Source organism: Borostomias antarcticus (genome assembly GCF_949987555.1).
Source record: "Borostomias antarcticus genome assembly, chromosome: 24".
In the NCBI taxonomy this organism is placed as follows: Eukaryota; Metazoa; Chordata; class Actinopteri; order Stomiiformes; family Stomiidae; genus Borostomias; species Borostomias antarcticus.
Genome location: NC_140257.1, coordinates 3,764,918 through 3,782,134, shown reverse-complemented (window position 1 = coordinate 3,782,134; position 17,217 = coordinate 3,764,918). Strand labels below are relative to the sequence as shown.

The window sequence follows — 17,217 nt, the reverse complement described above, 5'->3', positions numbered from 1 at the left end:
GATGCCGTGCTAACGCTTCGTTACGGGGAAGGCGTCCCATTCGATGTCACCGAGGCAGTTCCTGTACGTGTTGAGGAAGGTGAGCAGACAGTCAGAATGTAAAAAGGCAGCATGGATGGAGAGACCACAGGAGACCGCTGTTGTATTTGAACGGGTCAAGCTTCATTTAGACCCACTCCTTTGCCTAGGAAAACTCTGGGACTGATAACTGGTGATCCTAACTATCTTTGGCGTTACCAAAATATGTAAATATATTCAACTCAGTAGTCAAAAGCATTTCAAGTTCTGTCTTTGAATGCGATGGCGTGTGTTTGTTTGAAGAGGACTTTGCCAGAGACATCGATGTCACACAAGTGCCTGGTTATGAAAACGAACGCAAACCTTTGCTAGAGCAACTTCATACGCTGTTGTACTTCTGGAAAAATAAATATTAAGACAGTAAGAACGGTTCCAGGTTCGTGACACTCTTTGGCAAAGTTGTAGTAGATTCAGAAGGTGCTTTATGTATTTCCCTCTACCGACGGTCTTGTAACGTTCCTGCAACGTCGTTTCAACGACCCACAGTATTTCACTGAGCTCCGCGGGCGGCAGCTCCTCCCAAAGATACGCAGGACTTCTCTAACGCCGTGCCTTCATGTATATTGTGTACACTTGTTCTTTTTGACCTGTTTTGACTCTTAAATGTGCAATGTTATATATATATATATTATGTATATGAATATAATCAAGTGTCTGTATATTTGATAAATCTCTGCTTTCTCTTTCCTGGATTATGACTACACAGCGATACTGACGAGATAACCTTGTTATTCTCCTCCCAAGTCAGTTTCAAAGCTGACGTTGGAAGTAACATCAGCGATATACAATACTGCTCTCGATGTATCTTTTTATTCCATTTGTATTAGCTGTGTGATGTATTAAAAATAATGTTTCTAACAATAAATGCATCCATATTTATTGGAGATGTGAGTTATTGTCTGGGGCGTATACGGATCAGAGCTAAAGAGTGAACATTAACTGCTACTGTGAAGAGAGACATCCACTCTCACTTCACAACCCGGCCCAAAAACAACCCCTAGCTCATATCCTTCTTACAGCCGGCTCTAACAGAACTATGGCTGTCATGGCGGAGGCTCCCCTTTGTACAGCGGACCGCTGCCTGCGTCAAGCCTGAATACTAGTTCTACCTCTCTGGTTATCTCTGCTAGGGATCGTTTTCCAACCAGTCAGAAGGGAACTGGAACAGTCTGCAGGACTGGAGGGATATCAAGGGTGACTGGACAGAACTGGACAGAGCCTTTTTATGTTTTAAAGATCAATCTTTTTCTGCACCCTTGATGAGAAAGCCGTAGCTTGATATCAGACAGAACTGACAACTCGTTACACTCCGTTGAGAACTTCAAGAATCAGAGACGTTTAGTGGGTGGATTCAAACGTCTGGACACCGGCGAAGAAAGCAGTAGATCTTGGTAGAAACATGAAAATAAAAACAGTACAGCTTTGGGTTGGAACTCACAGGTTGTCTGAGTACCGACGGGGGGGGGGGGTCGTGTCCACAGTGGAGAGGGAAGGGCGTGGCCATTAACCTCGCATCACCAGGGTCTCCTCAGGACAGCTTAGCCTGGGGCCTATTCGCTTTGCAGTTGTGGTTTCCGGTCTAAGCGGATAGTGATCCCCGCTTCCAAGAACAAGCCCAACCGTCAACCTGCGATGCAGCAAGGCTAGGTTTCCCTTCACTATCAGTTTCAGATCCTGTCTAAAGCCCGCCTACTCAAAAACTGGATTCGGCGGATGCATAGACCTGCCCTAGACTGGTAAAATGCAAAGCGATTGGCCCCAGACTACCTAGAACCCGCCTACTCCTAGAACCCGCCAACTCCTAGAACCCACCTACTTCTAGAACCTGCCTTCTCCTAGAACCCGCCTACTCCTAGAACCCGCCTTCTCCTAGAACCCGCCTACTCCTAGAACCCGCCAACTCCTAGAACCCACCTACTTCTAGAACCTGCCTTCTCCTAGAACCCGCCTACTCCTAGAACCCGCCTACTCCAAAATGGTATCTGGCTGATGCAACCTCGCCTTAGCCTGGTAAACCAGACTCTAGATCAAAAATTGATCTAGAGTGAAAACGACACACACAAAAATCTGCGATACGTCTGGTTTACCAGGCTAAGGCGAGGCTGCATCCGCCGTATAACATTTTGGAGTAGGCGGGTAAAATTTGCACAATTTGATGAAATCAGTGCCCCCCTGCCCCCCTTTCACTATTGGATGAAATGATTATTCAGGTGTGCCTGATCATTGTGCTGCAGTCAGGCACACCTGATTAATCACTTCATCCAATAGTGTAGGACAGGAAATAGAGAAGCATGTCTGATTTCAGGAAGTACTGGCATTGTGCATATAGCCTATTGCATCTGCTCAGGAAAATATGGACACTGTAGAAGAATTATTTGATCTAAAGTCAAAAAGGATTTTCCCAGGTTCGCTCCAACAGGTTAAGTCTGATTTATTGAGAAAACATACGAGCGCAAGGACTTCAGGATAACGCACGTGAGTGGTATCCAGCAGAAGTGAAGTAGGCTCGTCTTGCGCCATCTTATATTCAAGCAATTACAGGTATGACGCTTCCAGGGATGTGATTGGCTAACCCATCTGTACACGTCATAATAAATGGCGGACATCATCAACAGTGGTCGAGAATACAGACATGTGACATGAGAAAAAGCGGTAAATCTTGCAGGGACAAAGGATGGTTATTCTAAGGCAGACATGTCTAGGTGTGTGGACCTCCTGAAGAGAGGACATCCTGTCATGAATGAGATTAGCACAGCTATGTGAAAGGTTGAGGGAGGTGGTGAATATGACACACTCCTACCTTCTAACCAGGTCCAGTGGATGCCCCACTGTCGCCCGCAGACCACCCTGAGTTCGATAAATACCCCCGTGTCAGCTGTGGATGTTGTAGTAGTTAACACACACACACACGTACACACAGACACATATCAGTCCGGTATGATGATGATGGTGTTAGGGGGCGGGCTCGGAGCACGTCACCAGCGCTCTCCGTGCGCTCCGACCTGCCGTCTACCTCAGCGCGCTCCACTAGGGCGTTGGCTAGGCAACGGCACACCTGGGCTCAATCCCCAATCAGCACACCTGAGACTGACGAGCAGCAACCCCTACAAAAGCCTCGTTGACCAGCCTGCCGGTGCCAGAACGTGGCCACCTACCCGGTTTGTCTCCGGCCTTTTTTCTTGCCTGATCATTTTCCCGACGTGTTTTGTGTCTCATCCTCGTCTGTGTTGTTTTCCTAAGGACCCCCAGCTCATACAGTATGTCTCCTCTCGTCTCTCCCCGGAATCCCTGCCCCTCCCGTTGTCTCCCTGAAACCCCTGCCCCTCCCGTTGTCTCCCTGGAACCCCTGCCCCTCCCATGCCTACATGGAACCCCTGCCCCTCCCGTGCCTACCTGGAACCCCTGCCCCTCCCATGCCTACCTGGAACCCCTGCCCCTCCCGTGCCTACCTGGAACCCCTGCCCCTCCCGTTGTCTCCCTGGAACCCCTCAGACCGAACCCCTGAACTTGACCCTCGCTCTGCTCACGGACCTCTTTGGATCACGGACATTGTTCTGATGCCTGAGCACATAGTCCAACGCCCCACCGTTCATATTTGATTTGATTAGATTTATTGATTTGCTGAGGGACACCGCAGGTTAATGAACAATCACTATAGGATTACAGAGCAATGCAGATAGCAAATGGAAACTATCCAGGTTGTAGCCAGAAGCGAATTTCCACCTGTAGTCCCTGGGAAGATGTCCCCTAAAAATAAGAATACAAAACTAAAAACATACATCAAGATACAGAAAAATCAAAATACAGAGGCAATATACGATACAATACAATAGTTATACATAATATACATACTGCACCACGCCTGGTTACTCACATCTACTCACAGCCTAACACTGCACCCACACATCATTACGTGCAATGTCCTTCTGTATAGTTGCTCGCTGGCTTTTCACCAGTGCCTCAAACATCCTTTCTGAGCGAGGGACCACATCAGCTGTCAGTGGCCTACTGCTGTCACTAGGCACACCTTGCACCAAAAATACAACTTCTCCATTTCCAACATACATTTCCTTCTTTCTCTTCCTCCCTCAAGTCGTTCTACTAACATTCTCTTGTACTTTGCAGAACATTTAAAACAAAATGCAGGAAAAATAAAAGACGGGAATAAAAGTTACAGTGCAGTGTATGAATAAATAATTATTTGATTTAATAAAAAGCGGCAGCAAAAAGAAGTCTTCAATAATAAAATTAAAGATAAATACAATCATTAAAACACTTGTTCTAAACGTGTCCTCCTGTACCAGTGGTATTGTGGTTGCAGTCTTCCTGCGTGGTTCCTAAAGTGTTTTTTTGTCTTCCTGTGCAGTTCCCAAAGCTCAATACACCAACATGTGTGCTACAAAAGTCAACTATATAGTAAATTATACTATAGACTTAAGTATTATAAAATATAAATATTATCTCCACTCATGACACTGAAGCAGCAAACCCTAGAGCTGCTCTGAAAGCATCTCTAATATGAGACACAAACACACACACACACACACACACACACACACACACACACACACAGCTACCGCTTTGTTATGTCCGCCTGCTCCTAACACACAGCCTGCTGCTCCTAACAGTCAATCATGAGGCTGTAACTCTACGCATGACACATGGTCAAGAGGTTGTTGTTCCACTAAACGTGAGAATGTAGCCTGGTCCCAGCCCCTGAATAGCACTCCCATTTCAGGGCGTGGAAAGGCTCTCGTTCAGGGTGGTTTCTCAGGTGGAATTCCAACCAGGCCAATCAGCATCCTTTGAATGTGATGACGGAATTAAACTGTGCAATGTGGTTGGTCAGGGCAGTGGTCTTTAAACTCTTTTCGATAATGTACCCCCTTTGAAATATTGTGTCAGTCAAGTACCCCTAAAAGCCTTTAAAGAGGAACACTACAGCACTATCAGTGTCATGTGTAATGTAATCAGTGAAATGAAATTTAGGCTAACATTTGACATTGGACACATTTTTGTCTAGCATAATCTGGGCCAATACAACAGCAGCTGGAAGTAACAGGCCTTTGTCATAGAAATTATAGTTTCATCATCTTCTTTTGTAATGCACCACCTCCCTCAACTTTTCACATAGCTGTGCTAACCTAATTCATGACAGGATGACCTCCAGGAGGTCCACACACCTAGAAATCTGTCTACTCCAGAATAACCATCCTTTGTCCCTTTGTCTCCAAGAAATTACCGCCTTTTCTCATGTCACGTGTCTGTATTCTCGACCACGCCTGCCATTTCATATGACGTACACTGGGTTAGCCAATCACATCCTCAAAGCGCCATACCTGTGTTTTGCTTGAATATAAAGGCTGCGCTGACCAAGAGGCGGCACTTCTTTGGGATACCACTCATGTGCGTCGTCTGGAAGTCCTTGCGCTCGTATGTTTTCTCAATAAACCAGACTTAACCTGTTTGAGCGAATCTTGGTAAATCCTTTTGGACTAGATCAGTTCAAATCCATTACACCTTCAGCTGTGGTGAAGGGCTTTCTGGCTTTAGCTACAAGCAAAGACACCGCATAGAAGCCTCAAGCGCTTTAGCTGATGTTGTGGAGACTATTGAATACAAAATGTGGTTTATCCAACTTACATTAAAAAATACATTTAAATATTTTTAGTGAACCTATTATAGAATATAAAAAAAATTAATTAACCTTTTTTAAGTGTCTCACGTACCCCCTGCGGGGCTCCAGGGTACCCCTGCGTCCCCCCATGTGAGAACCACTGGGTCAGGGGGTGAAATCATCACTGAGGACGCCCTCTTCTGCAACGCCCATCTCAGAAAACGCACTTTCAGACTGAGTAACCAAGTTAAGTGAAATGTCAGTCTGGGTGTCAGGCTGATTAGAATGGGCAGCGTGTGATCCTAAGGGACTGTGACCGTGGTGTCATGGTTGGTGCCAGACCTGGTGGTTCTAGTGTCTGAGACCTGGTGGTTCTAGTGTCTGAGACGTGGTGGTTCTAGTGTCTGAGACGTGGTGGTTCTAGCGTCTGAGACGTGGTGGTTCTAGCGTCTCAGACCTGGTGGTTCTAGCATCTCAGACGTGGTGGTTCTAGCGTCTCAGACGTGGTGGTTCTAGCATCTCAGACGTGGTGGTTCTAGCGTCTCTGACGTGGTGGTTCTAGCATCTCAGACGTGGTGGTTCTAACATCTCAGACGTGGTGGTTCTAGCATCTCAGACGTGGTGGTTCTAGCGTCTCAGACGTGGTGGTTCTAGCGTCTCAGACGTGGTGGTTCTAGCATCTCAGACGTGGTGGTTCTAGCGTCTCAGATGTGGTGGTTCTAGAATCTCAGACGTGGTGGTTCTAGTGTCTCAGACGTGGTGGTTCTAGCGTCTCAGACGTGGTGGTTCTAGCGTCTCTGATGTGGTGGTTCTAGCGTCTCAGACGTGGTGGTTCTAGCGTCTCTGATGTGGTGGTTCTAGCGTCTCAGACGTGGTGGTTCTAGCGTCTCAGATGTGGTGGTTCTAGCGTCTCAGATGTGGTGGTTCTAGTGTCTCAGACGTGGTGGTTCTAGTGTCTCAGACGTGGTGGTTCTAGCGTCTCAGACGTGGTGGTTCTAGCGTCTCAGATGTGGTGGTTCAAGCGTCTCAGACGTGGTGGTTCTAGCGTCTCAGACGTGGTGGTTCTAGCGTCTCAGACGTGGTGGTTCTAGTGTCTCAGACGTGGTGGTTCTAGCGTCTCATACGTGGTGGTTCTAGCGTCTCAGATGTGGTGGTTCTAGCGTCTCATACGTGGTGGTTCTAGCGTCTCAGATGTGGTGGTTCTAGCATCTCAGATGTGGTGGTTCTAGCGTCTCAGACGTGGTGGTTCTAGCGTTTCAGAAACACCTGCTGTCCTCCTCGTCTTCTCACGCTCGCCAGTCCCCATCCTGGCCAATCCCACGCTGATCCTTCACTTCCCTCTGTCCCCCCCAGCAGAGCACTACAAGAGTCAACTCCTGAGGAGGAGTCCTAGGGGGATGAGTCCTGTGGAGGAGTCCTATGGGGATGAGTCTTATGGATGAGTCCTTGTGAACAGACCCAGGCCAGCCTCCAGACAGTCCTCTAGCTCAGGGGGACCAGCCTCTCTGATACCCTGGCTATGGTCACAGGGTCCTCCCGCCCTCTCCTCCTCTACCGTTTGTAAACTGACATCCTCTCCTCCTGCCCCTGTGTTCTTGGGGCTCGTAGTTCTTCTGGGATTTGTAGTTCTGCAGGTGATATGGCTGCAGGCACACACAGAACCTATGGGAGAATCAAGTCCTTTAACAAAATATGAACAATATATAATTCACCAGGGATTCATGACCACGCAATGGGCAAGGTTGTTTAACAGAAAACACACCTCTGTATTCGCTTGAGATTCTCCTCCATCTCCTGATTAGCTAGCTCCACCAGGAAGTGGATGTAATCAGTGTGCGAAATACCCGTCAATATTCGGGGGGGTCCCCATCTCACGTGTGTTGCGCAATACCGGTCGAAAATGTCTTTCTCAATATGCAGTAGGCCTATAACATTACAATATTTCATGGATGCAAGCCAAGACAATCGGTCTATAGCCTACATGACAGCACACACACATGCACACACACACATGCACACACACACGCACACACACACACACACACACACACACACACACCCGTCACCAGGGCTCAGTGCTAGGCTGGGCCAATGAACTGCAATGGGGGGCACAATTATTACTAACTATTTTCATGTGGGTGCAAGGAGACTGCCCGGAGGTCTTCATGGTGGAGTCAGGTAGGTGGCCCGGAGAGGGGTACACTGTCCCCGACTGGCTCTGACCTGAGGGGGTGGAGTCTCATCACCACGCCACTATCCACGCCACGGGCCCCACAACTCAACTCTTGAGTGGGCTAGAGACACAGTCTTCATTGGTGGATGCATTGAAATTGCCCAGAGGTCACTGTACTGTCCGCGACTAGCTGTGACCCAAAGGGGCGGGGCCTAACCAGCACGCCACTATCCACGCCACAGGCCCCACAACTCAGCCCCTGAGTGGGCTAGAGACACACGGTCTGCACCGGTTGAGTCAGGTAGGTGGCCCGGAGAGGGCTACACTGTCCCTGACTGGCTCTGACCTGAGGGGGCGGAGTCTCACCCCCACGCCACTATCCACGCCACGGCCCCACAACTCAGCCCGAGTGGGCTAGAGACACATGGTCTTCACCGGTGCGGGCGGATAGGTGGCCCGGAGAGGGGTACACTGTCCTCGACCAGCTCTGACCTGAGGGGGCGGAGTCTCACCGCCACGGGCCCCACAACTCAGCCCCTGATTGGGCTAGAGACACATGGTCTTCACCGGTGTGGGCGGGTATGTGGCCCGGAGAGGGGTACACTGTCCTCGACCAGATCTGACCTGAGGGGGCGGAGTCTCACCACCATGCCACTGTCCACGCCACAGACCCCACAACTCAGCCCCTGAGTGGGCTAGAGACGCACGGTCTTCGCCGGTGGGTGCATGGAGATTGCCTGGTCCGTAGTATTTCTAGCAGTAGCTGTTACATACAGCTGCAGCAGCTAGCCCACCTCACATTTTCTCCAGGAAATGTACTTTCTAGTTATTATTATTCTCCCCGCTTTTTTGGACGTTAACTAGTTCTTCATACTTTGTGCTAGAAACTTCATTCAAACTTTAAAATGTTAATCAAACGTCAGCCAATCACACGTCAGCCAATCACACGTCAGCCAATCACACGTCAGCCAATCACACGTTAGCCAATCACACGTCAGCCAATCACACGTCAGCCACACAGGAGCTTGAGACACAGCAGGTCTACAGGTTCATCATGAAACCCTCACACTCACACACACACACACACACACACACGCACACACACAGACACACACATGCCTACCCACACAAAGGAAAATCACCAGGGCGAAAATGCTAAAAGATTGTGAATAAAAATAGCAATTCAAATCCTCTCCAAGTGTGTTTGATAGCTTGTTTTAAGTGCAGCCCATCCCTCTTTCTTGCATTGTCCATGGTTTGGACCACTAGTAACTGAGATCATTAATAGACAGGTTATCAGTATCTTAAACATTTTGGCTTCATATCTATTTTGTGTGATTTTGTGTCATGAGATTTCCCACGATTGTGAAAAATGAGCTCAGTCAGACAGTGAAGAATAGAGGTCTATATATGCTGGTAGGCTACTCGCCATAAAACTCAGGCTTTCCCCCAAAATTGCGTACTCATCACCCCCCAAAGACCCATTCTGAGACAGGAAAAACCATGCTTGTATATACTGTATATGCTCCTGTATATGAAATATCAGCTCATAAATATGAAACATATGCAAACAAATCAAAACAAAGTGTTAAAATTATTAAACAATCCATTATCTTGGGTCTTACATGAGGCTTCTATGAGAACTACTTGAGAGTCTTTGTCTTCATACAGCCATTTTCAATGGGGGGCCAGAAACACCTCCAGTTGTTATATAGGTACAAATATGTTGTTTTAGGTCAGCTTCAGGTTTCTACAGTACTTTCTCTTTGCTGCTTCACTCCTCTGGACACTCTGCTTGTCAGCATTCCTTGGTTTTGGTGTCTTCAGTTTTTAATTGTTGTGTCCATGGTCACCATGTTGGCAAGCGGTCATTTAATACAAACGACGCTAGGCAGGGAGTGTAGCATGCTTCACTTTTGGTTTAGTATCTTGTTCAGCACTCTGTGAAAAAACCTGTGAAACGCTGTGAAAATAATGTATGATTGTCAGTTTAAATAATGCAGGGATATAATTTGATAGATTTATGATTGATGGTTTGAATGATTCAGGGATATAATTTGATAGATTTATGATTGACGGTTTGAATGATGCAGAGGTATTATTGTGTCCTGTGTAACGTGTGGGCTGACCTTTGATGACCTCTAACCTGTACGGTGAAGTGTCCTGGTTCAACAAAAACACAGAAATTCTATTTCATATACAGTATACTAACACACACACACACACACACAATAGGAGGAGTTGATGTAGCTCTCAGTTATATACAGCTTCTCTTAGTAACTGGTGATGCAAAGAGTCTGAAGCATTTCTGACGATATTCTTCTGTCCAAAGTCGCTCCATAGTTTTATGGTTTCTATATTTAGGGACTTCTCCAGACTGGTTTGTCTGGACAGGTTGGTTTCCGGGTACAAAAAATGAAATAATTCATCAAATAATTCAGAACCGAACACTAAAGGAATGCAGCTTGTTTCCAGGTTAGCTTCAGTGTGATGGATGTGAAAACATGTTGCTTTTTCTCTGCCAGCCGGCCTGCCTGTGTGTCTGTAAGTAAGTAAGTAAGTAAGTTTTATTTATAAAGCGCCTTTCACAGCACAAATGCACAAAGTGCTTTACAACACAAATAACACATAAAAAGGGAAGAAAGAGCGACATACAAAATGCAATACATACAAAATACAAGGCAATTACGACATACAAAATACATTGAGGGGAGGGGGGAGGGAAATTACCATACAGGCAGCCAGCCTCGACAAGCAGCCATACAATCGGCGCGGCCAATAACCTGACAGCACTGTACTGTAATGAGAGAGGGGGGGGGGAGGGAATATCTGTCTGTTTGTGTACCTGTAAAGTCTTCCTGCCTATATAGGAGCTGGATAAGTGGGTGGAGGGGCATTGAGGTGCACTTAAGATGTAATGACCCCTAAGCCCAATAGGAGGTGCTACATATCCTCCTGCCCACCCCTTATGCCCCAGCCACAGTGCACACTTGTTCTGCTCCTGTCTTGTGTGATCAGAATCACCTCACCTAGCAACAGATGACATGGTAAGAACAACTCTCACATAAAATCTGCCATTGGCTGATGAGAGATTAGTGAAGTGAAAGTGGAGTTGTGGGACTTTCCAGACCTCATGTCTTTCAGTGGAGGGGAAGCTGGAGGTAAACACCCTGCTGTAGCAGCACTGACCGGCCCTGAGATGAGGAACAGGACAGACCACAGAACATGGAACAGACCTCTGTCATATCATCACACAGTACAGAAACTCACACCATGGTCCAGGTTGAAGAATAGAGAAATGAACATTTATAAATCTAAATATCAGTCATTTTGAAGAGATACAGACAGATAAAGCCATGTTGTTTTTATTTAAATTCAACTCTCTTTCTGGACATGTTCAATGTTATTCATTCACTCAGGGGGTGGTTGGGTTTCTAAGTACAGTAGTGTTTGACCAGGTACGCATATTACCATCAGATGAAGAGTTTCCTGCACCTGAAGGCTGTTGTTATGAAGATGACGTGTTTAAACTGACTGTACAAATGACTGAAGTATAAACTATAACTAGCCTACAGCTGGTTGGCTGATAAAGAAGGTTGGACACATGGCCAGAATTTAAAGACTTACTGTAGGTTAGACGATAGGTACTTTGCCACAGTCATTGTTGTTTTCAAGGGGGAAAACATTATAAATAATTCATCAAATAATTCAGAAAAAAGACTTAAGGATTTTTGGTTTATCTCCTAAGACCCATTCTGAGCCAGGAAAAACCCTGCTTCTATATATATGCTCTTGTATATGAAATATCGGCTCATAAACATGAAACATATGCAAAAAATCAAAACAAGTGGTAAAATTATTAAACAATCCATTATCTTGGGTCTTACATGAGGCTTCTATGAGAACTACTTGAGAGTCTTTGTCTTCATACAGCCATTTTCAATGTGGGGCCAAAAACACCTCCAGTTGTTATAAACGTACAAATATGTTGTTTTAGGTCGTCTTCAGGTTTCTACAGTACTTTCTCTTTGCTGCTTGACTCCTCTGGACACTCTGCTGGTCAGCATTCCTTGGTTTTGGTGTTGGGTAAAGAGTCCAGCCATATCATTCATGATTCACTTCTACTTCTCTGTGTAGAATCAGGTCTTCAGTGTTTAATTGTGTGGTGTCCATGGTCACCATGTTGGCAAGTGGTAATTTGACACAAACGACGCTAGGCAGGGAGTGTAGCATGCTTCACTTTGGGTTTAGTATTTTGTTTAGCACTCTGTAAAAAAAACAACTGTGAAACGCTGTGAAGATTATTCATGATTGACTGTTTGAATGATGCAGTGGTATCATTTATCATTTGATTGGTTTATGATTGACTGTTTGAATGATGCAGGGGTAATATATATGGCTCAACTTTGATGACCTCTGACCTGTATGGTACAGGGTCCTGGCCCAACAAACACACAGAAATTATATTTCATAAACAGTACACTGTACTCACACACACACACACTGTCATAGAAATTGTAGTTTCACCACCTCACCACCTCCCTCAACCTTTCACATAGCTGTGCTAATCTAAATTATGACAGGATGACCTCAGGAGGTCAACACACTTAGACGTTGTCTGCTCCAGAATAACCATCCTTTGTCCCATTGTCCCTGCAAGAATTACCGCCTTTTCTCATGTCCCGTGTCTGTATTCTCGACCACTGTTGATGATGCCTGCCATTTAATATGATGTGTACAATGGTTTAGCCAATCACATCCCTGGAAGCGTCATACCTGTGTATTGCTTGAATATAAGGCCGCGGCACTTCTGTTGGATGAACCACTCACGTGCGTTTCCTCTGAAGTCCTTGCGTTCGTATGTTTTCTCAATAAACCAGACTTAACCTCTTTGAGCGAATCTTGGCAAATCCTTTTTGACTAGATCAGTTAAAAAATCTTCTACAACACACACACACATGCACACACACAGACACATGCATGCACACACACACACACACACACACACACATGCACACACACAGACACATGCATGCACACACACACACACACACACACACACACACACACACACACACACACACACACACACACACACACTAAGAGCAGTTGATGTAGCTCTCAGTTATACTGTACACAGCTTCCCTTAGTAACTGGTGATGAAAACAGTCTGGAGCATTTCTATTGGTTCATTTTTATGGTTTTAATATTCAGGGATTCTCCAGAATGGTTTGTCTGGACAGGTTGGTTTCCTTAGATTATCACCCCAGCAGTTTCTTAAAGACTAACTGTAGGTCAGAGGAAAGCTACTTTGCCACAGTCATTGGCCGGGTTTCCCGATAAAGAACCTCCTTAAGGAACCCTTAAGACGTACTTTGGAGTTAAGTGTTAAGTTAAGTTAAGTGCTTCTTAACGTGTTCGTGAAACCCGAACATTGTTGTTTCCAGGGGGGAAAACATTTGAAATAATTCATCAAATAATTCAGAAAAAAAAGGATGGCAGCGTGTTTCCAAACAGATATACAAACCTCCCTCTTTCAGTCTCTCTCTCTCTCCCTCTCTCTCTCTCTCTCTCTCTCTCTCTCCCTCTCTCTCTCTCTGAAATTCAAATTCAAATAAGCTTTATTGGCACAATAGTTGAAAAGAACCCACATTGCCAAAGCAGTACATGAAATCAACATTCAGAAAATCAACATTCAGATTATGTATAAATTAATAAATAAAAAGTGAGTGTGAGGGTGTGTTATCTCTGACAGTGAGGGGTCTGGGTTGCTGCGTGTTCAGCTCCCGTACCCAGACCCAGCCCCGCGGAGTGAGCATCAGTGATTATGTGATAGTAATTACGTGTTTGTGTATAAAAACATAACATAACATACACAACAAAACATGAAGCTATATATCAACAATACAATCAAAAGCATTTAACAACAGTTCAATTCATAATATAATAACATGGGGATCTGGCAATATCCTTCAGATGTAATCACTCTGAGATGTTTGCTATACAGTAGAACTTGTTTCCCTTAATGTATGGCAACAGTCAACATATTTAGCAGCTAATAATGCACACTGACTTTTCTCTCCACATAAATATGTCAGTTTCTCGGGATCAGGGAGGTGAATAAACTCAGGATATATATTATTTATTTTTTCAGAGAAAATCTCTCTTAAATGTTTATATTTCTCACAATATAATAAGAAGTGAGATTGTGTTTCAACATCTCCCTGATGACAAAGTGAACACAGCCTGGCCTCCTTGGGTAGCCAGTACTGCCTGTGTGGCCTGGTTCTATGGCCAGGCTGTGTCCCCTCAGTCTGGACCTGGTTCTATGGCCAGGCTGTGTCCCCTCAGTCTGGACCTGGTTCTATGGCCAGGCTGTGTCCCCTCAGTCTGGACCCTGGTTCTATGGCCAGGCTGTGTCCCCTCAGTCTGGACCTGGTTCTATGGCCAGGCTGTGTCCCCTCAGTCTGGACCTGGTTCTATGGCCAGGCTGTGTCCCCCAGTCTGGACCCTGGTTCTATGGCCAGGCTGTGTCCCCTCAGTCTGGACCCTGGTTCTATGGCCAGGCTGTGTCCCCTCAGTCTGGACCTGGTTCTATGGCCAGGCTGTGTCCCCTCAGTCTGGACCTGGTCAACGTTTTCCACAGTCTTCTATCAGTCACTGCAGTCAAGTATCCTGCTACCGTGATCTTGAGTTGTCGCAAGCAGGAAGAGAGGAACGCTCTTAACCAGGACTTCAAGAAAGGCGCTGCATGGAGTATAAGCTCCGGGCAGATAGAATCAGGCCCTGGGGCTTTCCCTGGCCTTACATGCTGGAGGGCAGCAGCAAACTCCTCTGGTGTGAATTCACCAGAGATGTTACCACCGCTAGGAGTTGTGTCCTTCCAGAGGTCAGACACTTCTTTAGCCACGAGACGTGACGATCCGCGGTCTTTGCCCTCAGGTGTCCCACTGTTCACAAATTGTGATGCGATTTTGTTTGCAAAGATGGGGCAGTGATGGGGGGAGTGTCTGGACCTACCAGTGAGGTTGTTAAGGATGCTTCATGCCTTGCGGCTGGAGTGTGAGAAGTCGATGGAGTTAATGGCCTCCTCCCAGCGCTCTTGTCTCCTTCGGCTGAGTGTAGACAGCAGGGCTGAGGCAAGTCTGTCTGACTCAGCTCCTGGGGGGGCCCGGAGGAAGGCACAGTAGAGACTCTCACGCTCCTCATCCCAACACGGTTTGTAACTATTGCGACGTCCGCGTGGGATGGATTCTTGGCCTCTTTCACCAGTATGCTGCAGAGTTCCCGGTACGCCTCGTCCACGTTGTTGGTGTTAGGTGGTGGGAGGCACCTTGTGGATCTATGGGTAAGGAGGCGGTAGAGTTTCCAGTTGGCCTTTCAGAAGTTCCATCGAGTCACCGGTTCGCTCGGGACGAGGTCCACCAGTTTAGGCATGGTTATCAGTGATGGTCGATGTTGGGACCACGGGAACTTTCCTAGCACGCGTCTATCAGGGAGCCGGTTATCAACAGCGACGCTCGCGAATGCCAAGTCAGGATTGGTCCCAGTTTTCCAGCGACCTGAGACAAAGCTGTCTGCGCCCTTGGGATCGTACAACAGGGCCAGGCTGTTGGCAGACTTTGCTCCGCTTACGGTGGTTAATCGCAGCTACTGACCATGAGAAGGTGTCTGGTGTCGGCCTCGCCACAAATGAACTATTCATTCATTCATTCATTCATTCACACAAACAGATTATATATAAACCTCTTTCTCTTCCTCTCTCTCTCTCTCTCTCTAGTGTTGAATTCCACCATGAATGCACAGAGAGAAGCACAACATGGCCATTCAAAATCCCAAAAAAGACAGATTACTAAATCTACTACATGAATTGCAAAACACTATAACATAAAGTAATTGTGAGTAAAATAAATTATCGGCTTTATATTAAAAAAAAAAGTATTCCAATAGGACCGACTGGCTTTTAAAAAAATGTTGAGCATGTTTCTAATAGTGGCTCAAAGTGATCATGACAGCTGGCCATCAGTGAAATGATGTGAAAATATTCATAAATGTCACAAAAAATAACACTCAGTGAATACAGTAAATACATACCATAAAATTACTTCAGTCGAGATCACTTTAGTCAAAATTGACCCATTTATTAGCATGCAATAATATATACTGCATATACAGTAGGACCCCACTCATCCGAACTTCAGAGATCCGAACCTCCCGGTCTACCGGACAGTAAAACGTTTAAAAAGGTTAAAAAACGTTGTGTTTTTTTTAGCCTGCTATCTGGTTACTGGTGGGATTTTCATGACAGTACTGTACCCTACTGTGAATAAAAACAGAACTGTATGTAGACCTACATGTTGCCTGTAGGCTGTAGCCTACTGTCACGTTTAATTTCTTTGTTACTTTAATGTCGAGCGCAAAACGCAAACGAGTCTGCTGCGCGAGAGCTGCATTCCTTGGTAGCCAGTAAGCGCGTCAGCAACCTGAAGCAGAGGAGCATCGAGTCATTTTTCGTTCCCAGTTAATGGACTTCAGGAACACAGACGTGTTGTAAGCATGTAGATTAGCCTACTAGGCCTACTGTATTTGTTAAATAATAGCCTACAGCCTAGGCCACGTTAGCCTACATCGGTTGATTAGGCTGCAATAGCCTAGACACGACAACTTGTCTGTCATTTCATTTTATTTATTTATTTATTTATTATCATTTGCTCTAATCGTTCTAATGTTGGGTTGCTTTTAGGCTATACCATTTTGTTCTGCGAATACAGTAGCCTATCGATGCAGCGTACGCCTCATTTGAGAATAAAGTACTGTATTTGATCAAAGCATGCACTCAAGTGGAAATTTGTTTATTTTATTCTAGGCTATACTGTAGACCTATTATAGGCTAGGCTGTATGAGTTTTGTTGGCTATTTGATTGCAATTTTGATGCATTTTCACAAGTAATTAAGGGTATTTATCGGTGTATTATGAGTCTATATGAAACAAGTACCACTTATTGAATTTGGTGCATTTTAACATGTTTCAGTCATCCGGACATTTCAGAGATACAAACGACCTTCGGTCCCGTTGGGTTCGGATAAGTGGGGTCCTACTGTACATTTTTAACGCATATTTTTTTTGGCGGTGTGATCTGTTCGGGGGCCCCCTGCCTTCCACGCATGTGGAAAGCGGCAATCTATATGTTCCCCCCCTCTGGGCCGCTTGGTGACCAGAGGGACCGCTGGATGGCCCTTCGGAGATGTAATGGCAAGAGTGAGCAATGACGTGTTTTGACACCTTAAATACATGCGCTCTAGCGAGCTGAACCAATGCTATGACAGCTGACAGTCAGCTGGTGGGTTG

General features: G+C 45.9%; 1 protein-coding gene across 1 annotated transcript in view; it reads left to right on the top strand.

The window, feature by feature from the left end:
- Nucleotides 1-3,018: 3,018 nt before the first annotated feature.
- The window catches only part of LOC311325248 (H-2 class II histocompatibility antigen, E-S beta chain-like), a gene marked incomplete at both ends in the record, with an annotated part of 41,159 nt that continues 26,960 nt past the window's right edge, over nucleotides 3,019-17,217 (top strand). The window contains 3 exons of the mRNA XM_084457916.1: nucleotides 3,019-3,211; nucleotides 3,319-3,335; nucleotides 5,825-5,933. Of these exons, the coding sequence (XP_084314042.1) occupies nucleotides 3,019-3,211; nucleotides 3,319-3,335; nucleotides 5,825-5,933 (319 nt within the window). The remainder of the gene's footprint in view (nucleotides 3,212-3,318; nucleotides 3,336-5,824; nucleotides 5,934-17,217) is intronic.